The 11,643-nt window shown below is 39.3% G+C and overlaps 1 protein-coding gene across 1 annotated transcript; it reads right to left on the minus strand.

The window, feature by feature from the left end:
* Positions 1 to 2,109: 2,109 nt before the first annotated feature.
* On the minus strand, positions 2,110 to 10,009 carry LOC146613869 (caspase-8-like). The gene is made up of 13 exons (XM_085378585.1): positions 9,694 to 10,009; positions 9,590 to 9,609; positions 9,267 to 9,407; positions 8,935 to 9,110; positions 8,677 to 8,782; positions 7,433 to 7,562; positions 7,304 to 7,338; positions 7,148 to 7,212; positions 6,974 to 7,028; positions 6,750 to 6,864; positions 6,459 to 6,586; positions 2,621 to 3,015; positions 2,110 to 2,248 (listed from the first exon to the last, which is right to left on the minus strand). Exons 1-13 carry the CDS (start codon positions 10,007 to 10,009, stop codon positions 2,110 to 2,112), a joined length of 1,821 nt encoding a protein of 606 aa, XP_085234711.1.
* Positions 10,010 to 11,643: the final 1,634 nt, after the last annotated feature.

Below are 11,643 nucleotides of genomic sequence, written 5' to 3' on the forward strand. Positions count from 1 at the left end.
AGAGGGCACATATAAAAGATGTTTTCAGGTTACCTCTGACGCATGTAAATATCAGCTTCATCATAACGCTGGCCTTCATTAGCCTGAGAGAAATTCAGCATATTTGATGAGCTTGTTTACATCACTTTGTAAAACTTCAGAATCCAAATAATAACAGCTCAAATTATATCAGGTGAAAGGAGTCAAAACTCTGCAAAGTGTGGAAGACTTGTGCGCCAGCAGCAGAGAGCACTTTAGGAGAGCGCGTGGATTCAGTAATGTGACACGCGAATGATGAAAATGAGTCTGCGCCTTTCAGGCCTCGCTGTGTGGGTGTGCCTTCAGAGAGATTCTTCCAGAGCCCAAATGGGTTAAAGATTGTGTTGAATCCCTGACCCGGAGTGGGCACTCCTCCCTTTTCCGGCTGCGGACCATGGCCTCAGATTTGGAGGTGCTGATTCTCATTCCCATCGCTTCACACTCGGCGGCGAACCGTTCCAAGGCAAGCTGGACGCCATCAACTGACGAAGCCAACAGGACCACATCATCTGCGAAAAGCAGAGATGAGATCCTGAGACCACCAAAGAGAAAGCCTTCCGCCACTTGGCTACGCCTAGAAATTCTGTCCATTCTAATGGACCGATTCTGTTCATCATAAAAATTAAGAACAGAATCGTTGACAAAGTGCAGACCTGGCGGAGCCAAACACACACCAGGAACAAGTCCGACTTATTGCCGGCTATGCAGACCAAGCTCTTGCAACAATCGTATAAGGACTGAATGGCCCATAGCAATGGGCCAGACACCCCATACTCCCGCAACACCTCCCACAGGACACCCCGAGGGACATGGTCAAATGCCTTCTCCAAGTCCACAAAACACATGTAGACTGGTTGGGCAAATTCCCATGCGCCATCGAGTATCCTCGAGAGGGTAAGGAGCTGGTCCAGTGTTCCACGGCCAGGACGAAAACCGCATTGTTCCTCCTGTATCCGAGGTTCGACTAACAGACGAACTGTCCTCTCCAGCACCCTGGCATAGACTTTCCCAGGGAGGCTGAGGAGTGTGATCCCCCTGTAGTTGGAACACACCCTCCGGTCCCCCTTCTTAAAGATGGGGACCACCACCCCGGTCTGTCAGTCCAGGGGTACTGCCCCTGATCCTCACGCAACATTGCAGAGCGGTGTCAACCAAGACAGCCCTACAACATCCAGACTGCTACATCTAACTGTCCATAGAATTCTATTCTATTCTATTCTATTCCATAAGAATAAACATGTTTACAGCTTATAAGCAACTATAAAGAAAAACAACAGCAGTCATTCCTTTAAAGAAAAATATATTTTTTTTATAATTGTCTATAATTATATTTCTTTTTGTTTTGAGCCATTAAGTATAGAAGTTCATTTGTTGTGTATCATACACAGGACCTAACAAAATATCACGTTTCTACAAATAAAGAGTTAAAAACGATACATATGACAGTGAAACTTTCCTTTTTATTTATTTATTGAACTCATGTCCCAAAAGAAAGTCATTTGTTTATAATAATTGTCACCATATTTCTACTACTCTTATGTAATTTCTTTTGAAATTGTACTTAACATATATCTGTAATTAGTCATAACAAGTTATGGGTTGGATGCTTGAAAGTCTGAAACCAGAACATATAGAAGGTGAAGAAGTCTGAAAAGTTATTGCTGATTTTATTAGACCAGCAGCACCAAAAATATGATCTCTCGCCAACTTTACATATAGGACACAGGCACTTCTGCCTATATGTAAACACCAATAAAAACACAATAATATACATTTTATTAATCACTTCAGTGCCCAATTCAATGACATGTACACATTAAATGGCATTATTAATCAGTTTTTAAATGTGGAAGAACGATTTGTAAAACAAATGACCACCACTTAATCACAATTCAGCAGCGTATAATTATGTGGCAGAAGAAAAGAGAAATGGCATGTTAACAATTTCAGAAGCTAAATTTCATAACCACATTTTATATATTATGATATTTTCTTTGATTTTTGAGATGAGATTAAAATAGAAATTCATTCATACATACACGCTGTAAATCAGGCTCATCAAGTCTATGTGAATCTGGGAATTATTTTTGGTCACAGGCGGGTGACAGGTTTGAGGACGAGCTTCTTGGTGAGAGTGTATCTGGGCTCTGGCATTTGTTTGTGGGTTGACCTTTTGCTGACCTCCCTGTTAACACGTGTCAGGACAGTGAGGATATCATCCATCTCCTGACTGCAAGGAAAACAACAGAAACACGCTAAAAATAACAACTTGAATTTTTGGAATACTTGAAACATTGAGCTTTCTGATGTTTTACATAAGCACATCTTACATCACCAAAAGCAGACCTACAGATATGCACATAAGTATAGCTTTCTAAATATCTTTTATCATTGCAAAAACTATAAAAACAGTTTATAACAGTGTGCTATAAAGATGTCAGATTGTGTCACTTTACATGACAGTTGTGCCTAAGTAAAGTATAAATAAAATTAGGCTTACTTAAAATGTTTTCTGTATGTCAACAAATAAATTGTGAAATGTGTCATATATTACAGTTTTCTTCCAAAGTAGCATTTTATCCTATTAAACTATTTCTCTCACCTTTCTGCTGATCTTGTCAGCTGCTTGCACAGCTCCTGGGTGTAGATACATCCTTTGACTGTGCTTCGAAACGTCACGAAATCCTCCACGGTGGCCATGCCTATCAGAAAGTCTGCTTCTGAAGGCACTGTCTCAATCTGTCTCCCCGGGTCTGCATTTCCTTCCAAGAAGAATTGTGTCTCCCTCCCATCCTCTTGAGGCCCCAAGCTGCAGGGACGGTATCCTTTCTGTAATCCTTCACCCTGACTTGCTTCAATGAAGAAGAGTTTGGGCTTCCCTGACAAGGTTGGGACTCTTCCACTTGTAAAAGGGAGCATCAGATCTTTCAGGAACACCTTTTCCCCATCGGTGCCAAAGACACACCCCTTTTCTCCATGCGAAAGCACGCATACCACCTTAAATCAGAGGCATATTGGATAGATGTGGTGTTAAGAACAAAAAATGCAAAAGGACACATGGTAGTGAATTTTGTGAAAAGGATAAAAATAGCTGTGGTGACCACATACTTTAAGAAGAAGGTAGAATGTAAAGTGAATTATAAGAGTGGAGAAAGGTTCACAAAGGTAAACTACATCTTATGCAGAATCGTAAAGAGAGAGGATACTGCAAGGTGGTGTCAGGGGAGAATGTAGCTAAGTAGATTTAAATGGTACTCTGAAGGTTGACTTTGGAAATGAAGAAGGGGAAGTGAATGAAGCCAAAAGCAAGGATTAAGTGAAGAAGAAGGACATTGTGCAGTATATAGGCAGATGTTATATGAACTATCAGGGCTGCTTATCAACCTCTGGTCAGTATAAAGGTAGTACGAATGTTGGTAAATGATACTAAATTAACTAATTCAAAACTGACAGTTGCCCTGGACCCAACCCTGACGTATGCAATGAGTTAGGGATGCAGCTATCAATTATTTTTGTAATCAACTAATCTATCGATTATTTCATTGATTAATCGAGTAATCTGTTAACCAAATATATCATGAAAAATTAGGTTTAAATTTTTTGGTGAAAAATTTGTTCATGGCAGTCAGTGTTGGGGAGTACTGAATACATGTACCGGCATTACGTATTTAAAATACAAAATAAGTGTAACTGTTTTTCGATAAAGTTACCATTTAAAAAGGTAATAATCAGAATACAGTTACTTTGTAAAAACAGATGGATAACACGGTGGTCTTTTCCTGTTTCATATTGTAGGCTATCCCCTCTTTAATTTTTGGTAATCCATACCGGTGGAAACCCAAATAAAACGTGCAATAAGAGGCTCTAATGCCTGGGTCACCTCTACTTGCGGCCCGCATAATGACGTGAAGAAATATTTTTTAAAAATTAATATCCAAAAAATGATTTAATATGAAGACAATATGAGCAGAGTGTTACTAAAGAATGTAGCCTAATGGCCAGTGTAGTTCGTGTTGCAGGGAGAATGTGTGGGACTGCCCCTGGTGTTATGTGTGTTTGTGAGCACGAGGAAGGGAGAAAAAGGAAAGTCAAAAAGTATGAGTTGCTACCGACTAGAAACGGGAGATGGAAGCATGTAAATATAATAATAACCGCTGCAGCCAGTGCAGAGTGCCTGACGAGTCCAGTTGTAAGGGGTCATGACTCGACTGCACACTGTGTTTGCCGCCTCCAAAACAATAATTTCCATTGGAGCAGCCCTTCAATGCCTCTCTCTGTCTCTCGCTAGCAAATTTGACCCAGACAGTAAAGCTAGTTCCCGGCTATGAGCCTGACACGGAACCCGACATATTAGCCAGAGGTCCCTTTACTATGGTTCGGAGCCACGGACCTGGCCGAGGTATAAGAGAGTACAAAAATAAATAAAACAATTTTCACTAGCAGTCAAAAACTAATGTGTACACTTGTGTCTGCATTTTTATTTTGTTAAATACGAGCAAAATGACAGCAGAAGTGCTGCCACATGTCTGGCCAAAAGAGGGTACCAATTTGTTTATTTGGTAGTTAAATGAAAGGCTTCAGTTAAGACTGTGAAAAAATTGGGTTCACGTTTGCAGTTTTGTCTAATTATGCAATATTTGAAATAAAAACAAACAAACAAAACACTACATTTTCAGAAGTATTTTGGGTTTTTTTTTGTTTATTTGTGTATTTTTTACTACTTGAACACTGAAGTGGCCCTCCAATGAGATGACAGTGCCAGCAGTGGCCCACAGCTCACTTAAGTTTGAGACCTCTGACCTAATGTAAGCATCCTGTTAATGCTGATGGTGTCATTTACACAGTGGAGCCAGAGCCAGCAGTGCACGGACAGGAATGCATTTCTTACTTGAAAATTCGGACACCACTTCACATTTAAAGAACAAAGGGATGAGCAAAATCTGACCATGCAATGCAAACTGTTTGCCAGCAAACAAGCTGCTCTCAGCTGGAAGTAAATCTTTTTTTAAAAACTAACATTACCCTACTGCAACTGCCTTGTTTAAGTTGTGGTAGCTACCTGGGTTATATCCAATTCAGTATCTTTAATGTACTATTGCTGTGTGATTTATTACTATTAATGAAGGCTACATTAACAACCTGCTAGCTGCAAATAATCATGTGCAGTTCAGAAAGGAGACAAAAAGAAAATGTATTACTGATACAGGAGTAGTTTTCTATACGAGATCACTGCAAAAGGTGCAACATTACCTAATGTCCACCCTACTGTTACTCATTTTATATTAAGATTTTAAAAATCTAGTTGGTATTGTGAGTAACCTTCAGTAATGGTAATAAATCACACAGCAATAGTACGTTCATGTAGTTGTAAAAAGCATGACAGTATATTAAGTAATCCAAAGTGTTCAGAATACATTACTCTCATTGAGTAATAAAATACATTGCAAAATAGATTTTGGGACATGTATTCTGTAATCTGCAGTGGAACACATTTTAAAAGTGACCTTCCCAACACTGATGACAGTGCAGATTTCTGAAATTTTGTGTAAATTTAAACATGTAAAAATGTGATTATTTAAAATGAAAAAAACTGTGAAACTTTCTAACCATATATAAAATGCATATTACCAGTGATGGGAATAACTGCGTTACTAACAGCGTTACTTTTTTCAGTAACGAGTAATCTAACTAATTACTATTTCTATCGTTACAACGCCGTTGCCGTTACTAACAAAAATATGCGGTGCGGTCGTGATACTATTTTTCAGCCAACAAACAGTTGAAGCTGTCTTCAGCTTACGGCATCTTATATCAATTGCACCGAAGTAGCTGTAAGTAATCTGGGCGCTACAGCTTTAAGCAGAGGTTAAGATGGTTCTCTTAACCTCTAGTGTCCAACATCTGGTTCAGGTGTTACCGCCACCAAAGGCCCTAACCATCTTTAAGCCACAGGTCAGTGCAGCAGCTTCAGCAATGGAGGTGGTCTCGGTAGCCAAGGGTCTGTCCACCAGGGTTTCCGCCACTGGCTGCCAACCAGCACACAATGCACCTAACCCCTATGGCACCTCCTGTGGGTGTTGGGCCTACAGGAGGGTGGGCCCATGTCCCTTTTCGGGCTGTCCCAACCAGCCCACGTAGACTAAAGCCTGCCCACCAGACACTCACTCTTGGGCACCCTCCCCAGGCCCGGCTCCTGGGTAGACCCCGGTATGCTGGGAAACTGTGCCCTGGATATTCTGCTCATAGGGGTTTTTGAATTGCTCTGTCTGGTCCCTCACCCAGGGCCAATTTGCCATGCAAAACCTTACCAGGTTACAAAAAGTCCTTGGCAACATAGCCTCTGGGATCACTGGGACATGCAAATCCAAGGATATAAAATAAATTAAGAATATAGAATGGTGGTTGTGGATACAATTCCAAAGATGTATGAATCTACTTACCAAGGCATTATCATTCACAAAATTCTTCTTGCTGTACATTCTTAATTCATTTCGTATTTGTGCTGCAGTCAGGTTGTTGTGTATCAGCACTTTAAAGCCTAAGCTTGTGAACACTGTGTTCAGAGCATCTGTGCCACATAGAAAAGAAACAAATGAAGGTATAGCAGTAGATTACAAAACCAAAGAATATCTGATCTGTATGTGCAGTAATTGTTGCAGGTCTCAGTGCTTCTAGTTAAAACAGTCCTACATAAATCAGGTCATGATATGGTTTGAAGGTAAGAACTCTACCTGCATCCTTCTGAGTTCCCCTTCGAGCATGTAGACATGTTTCAGTAGTGAAGGTCTCATTATTGATGATCACACATAAACCATGAGACGTATGAGTCAAAGTGTAGTATTCTGACTACAGGACACAAACAAAGAAAATGTGAATTATTATGTTTTTACATTAATATAAATGTTAGTGTTCCGACAAAAGAATGAATGAAAGCATAAAAGTCTGAATGAACTACCTGATCAGGAAGAGAGATGGGCTGTGATCGTGCATCAGTGTAAATAATCTCTCCTCTGCCTTAGAGACAAAAGAACAACATTTACATGTTCAGTATTATTATGACAAAATAATAAAAACCAGTGACTGTAGGAATTCCTAAAAAATAATTACAATTTTTTCTGAACAGAGATACTTACAACTGCTCTGAGTTTCAGTTACAGACAGAGGAAGATGGGATTCATTTGTGTTAAAAAACCTCTGTGGGAATAAACATCACAGTGATCAGCAAACTGACACACAGAATTAAATGTTCAGAAACACACAGACCGATACAGTTGTCAATACTGACATGAGGAGGTGACGTCTGCTGCTGCTGGGGGACTCCTGTAACGAGTACAATCATTTGATGATGTTCACAGAAACACACTGTTTACACCTAAATGTTTTTCTGTGGTTAAGTGAAAAATGTCTCTCATACCTTGAACGTAGTTCTCTACAATCATTGCCAGCTCAGGATCAATCTCTTGGAGTATTTCATGCAACACACTGACATTTGTGTCTGATATTAAATCTTTCTTTTCCATCTGAGCAAACACATCCAGCACTGTCTGGAATTAACAGCAAAGATGGTTTTAGTTCACAGAGGCTCTGCAGCTACACTATAAATCTATCAACCGCTTCACAGCAAAATGCTACTCAAATGGCAGTTTAAAGACACAAATCTTCAGCTCTGTGATGAACAAGTCAGCTGGGTGCACAGATCATAGACTGAAATTCTCTGTGACCTTCAGTTTTTAATTTAGATTTAGGGATGGATGCACTTAGAATAATTGCAAGTTTAAAGCACTTCTTAAATGCGTTCACATTTCACATCCAAAAGTTAGCTTTATATATGTTTTGTTTATTTTTTACATCCAGTCTATGATCAAGAGAAACATAGAAATGAACCACTGTTCATTATGTTAACACATGTCTTTGAAAAATGTGGAGTGGCTTTGTCTTCATTGGCATTTCTGTTTTGTGCCAGCTATACAAAAAAGAGGCTGGTAAGATGGAAGCTGTTAAATTTTGTGATGGGTCAAGCAAAACTTTCTATATATAAAAGAAGAAAAAATAAGATTAATAATATTGCAGAGAAAAGGGTTGATACAACTTTCATTTAGCTGGTTAAATATAGATGTCTACAAGCTCTATAAGGGCCTGATATCCACACGAGGACATTATACTGCCACTGTTCTTTTAAATTTAAAATGTCCCAATATGTGGATCTCACTTTTCTCAGAAACAAAAATCAGGAAAAAAATAAAAATCTGTAAATTCTTTGTTTTTACATTCATCTGCTCCCAATCAGCCCAAATAGCAAAGAGAAAGTAAAAATTCATGCCATGAAAGAGTTCGGGTCTTAGGAGGTTAAAGCTGAATTTCCATTGTATCCATTGACAAATAATTTAACTGATTTTTCTTCTCAGTGGTGCTTTAAGAAAAGAGTGTGTTTTGTTATATATGGTCAATTATATTTCAGCCCTGTGACAATTTATTTTCTTCTTGTGATGTACTGATGTTCATTTATTGAGAAATAAATGTTTTGTTAAAAAGAAAATCACCATAGGATTTAAAATCTGAAGCCCAGATACAGTTGTTTCTTAATGACTACATCATGTAGATGTAGATATGGTGAGTTGATTTTAAAATAGCTGGAGATGTGTGCAAATGTTATCTCACTTTGCATTGATCCAGTGTGCTTTTGAGCAGCTTTGATCTCAGTAGAAACTTCATGATTGTGATATTGTCGTTATTCATAGCATCACATATTTTGTACAGCATCACCCTAACAGTGGGGAAAAAAAGAAGAAAAAATAAAAATGTGGAGAGAAAGCCAAACAGACACAAAGATATTGTAATTCAAACTGATAGCATTTGAGTACTAATTATTACTATATGCATGCTGTCATATTAAAGTCAATGTGGGACTGCGTTCACCTGTACTGTGACAGAACAGGACTCCCATCTGTGTCCTTTGATCGTTTGCTATCTATGCCCAGGGACCTGACCAGATCTTTTCGATAAATAGTTGAGAGAAGCTGAGAAAGGAAACAATTGTTCTGCAGGAGACCTTTGTCCTGTAATCTTGAGAACAGGTCTTTGATATTAGTGATCTGTGGGGTAGGGGGGGGGGGGTCATTAGAAAGTCTATCAGTGAATATGAACATATCTAAGCTATCTATCATACTGTCAGTCCTACAAGTGACGCATCCATAAACATGTCAGTAAAACAAGTGGAAGGATAACAGTATAGAACATGTAGCACTGACCCCTTTCAGATGACTTCTGCTAACAACATCACGACACAGGAAGCAAAGTGCTGCCATCTCAGTAGAGTCCAGCGCCTCTTCTAGAGTTGAGGACAAGCTTTGTATCACAGACCTGCTCCTACCAGCACAGGCCTGGATGGACTGATAGATACACACAATTATTACCACAGGCTATATGAATGTAGCAACAGTCTTTGAGATGACTATATGTCATATCTCCTGCAATATTATGTGAAGGAAATTGATTAAACAGCACATTATCTCTCTGACACAAATGTTGTCACTTATTGAGCTGCTCTGCCCTTCCAGAAGTAGGACCTCACCTCCATTTGACTGGAGCCGTCTTGTGAGGGAATCAGAGAGAAACACAGTTACACATCCAACCAGAATATGATCTCAGACACAACATTTCTGTGTGTGTAATTACCATGCTGAAGTAAAGAAGCTTGGTCAGGTTTAGGTAGAGTGTTCTTCAGCTGAGGGAAAGTAGTTTGTATTTTTTCATCAGTTTGCAGGAGGTTCAGAAAAGCTCTGCAGGTATCGTCTCCTTTATTCATGATCTTATCCACGAGCTCATTGACGTATGTCTCCGCATTTGCACTGTTGATGCTTTTAAGATTGTTGTACTCCCGCTGAGTGATCAGGTTATTCTCATAAACTTTGTTGAGAATTAGCCCGTGGTCTCCGGACAGAATCTCATGAATGGCTGTTTTATTGCTCCTTATTGCATTTTGGGCCGACATGCTGAATCTGCGCAAAGGAAAGAGTCAGAGGTGATCCTAAACACTACTGTCTATGAGAAGGAAGTGGTTTACTACAGCTTACTATCGTAATAATAGCTGCACATTATATTACATAAAACGTAATTCTCTTACGGTCAGTTGGAACTTCTGCTGTCCTTGAAAACGAAACCTCGTTCCTTCTTTGAAATAACATCCAACACGAAACTATCCTGCGTTCTCAGAACAAACTCGGAAGTGACTCTCAGATCCTATGATAACGACTACATGCTGTACAAAAGTGCCCTGTACTTCTCGACAGCAGGAATAACAGGTTTACAGCCATGTAGCACTGAGAAAAAGCTGTGCTGCAGCACGCAGGCATCACTGCACCACATGACGATGCAAAATGTGCGTGCCCATACACGATCTTTGAATTGTAAATAATGATTAACCCTTTAAGACCTACCATAGAACCAAGTCCGCCAGAGCTTATATTATATTTTTACATGCTGTAGTGCAATTTTTGGGAGCATTTCAAGTTGATATACATCAGTACAACCATTATAGCCCAAATTTTAATAATATGTATGCATTAAGTGCATAGTAATTACATAAATTGCAAAAAAGTGCAATAAACTACAAAAAAATTGAAAATCGTTTTTGTTTTTTTAACATATATTTGTAGTTAGAGAAATTTAAGAGGCTTATCCCTCAAAACTGTAAATACAAAAAAGTTGCACAAAATAGTTTCCCACCACAGGAAATTTGTTTTAAGTGTCTTCATATTTTTATTTTTGAAATACACCAATTTTTATATACTAAATAAAACATAAAAATAAAACAAAAATAAATATTATAATGCAAATTTGCAAAAAAAACAGCGTATGCATCAAAATAAACTATTTCCAGCAGTGCAATATGAGTCCTAAGCATCCCAGAAATGACACAGAAAGTCATAAAGTAAAACATAACTTTTAAAAACACCAGTATAGGCTCATGAGGCCCTGATGGTAAAAAACTACATTCCCGCAAAAGGCAGGTCATGGCGGACATGCGATAGTTAACGCTGATGGACGTAGGAAGTGTTACGAACAGCTGATCGGATCGGCAAAGCGTGTTTCTGGAATATTATGATTTGGTTCCTGCAAGTGCTTCTTATGCAGTTTTTGCAAAGCTATATGTGGAAGGAAACTGTGACCTAGGACAAGCTGATGGCATAAGATGTAAGTACAATTCCTCTGGTTTCATATGCAAAAAAATTATTGCGCTAGCTTACGTGGTTGCAGTGCTACCGGGATTTAAAAATAGTTACTCAAAACGGAGCGTTCCCGCTCCGTCTGGCTTTAAAGGGTTAAACCAGGGGCGATTTTAGCCCATTTTTGGTGGTGCTGAAGCATTCCCATCGCTTCACACTCGGCGGCGAACCGTTTCAAGGCAAGCTGGACGCCATCAACTGACGAAGCCAACAGGACCACATCATCTGCGAAAAGCAGAGATGAGATCCTGAGACCACCAAAGAGAAAGCCTTCCGCCACTTGGCTACGCCTAGAAATTCTGTCCATTCTAATGGACCGATTCTGTTCATCATAAAAATTAAGAACAGAATCGTTGACAAAGTGCAGACCTGGCGGAGCCAAACACACACCAGGAACAAG

The sequence above is a fragment of the Diplotaxodon limnothrissa genome, linkage group LG18 (assembly GCF_057381915.1).
Source record: "Diplotaxodon limnothrissa isolate DT_005_m linkage group LG18, D_limnothrissa_male_GT1.1, whole genome shotgun sequence".
Lineage (NCBI taxonomy): Eukaryota > Metazoa > Chordata > Actinopteri > Cichliformes > Cichlidae > Diplotaxodon > Diplotaxodon limnothrissa.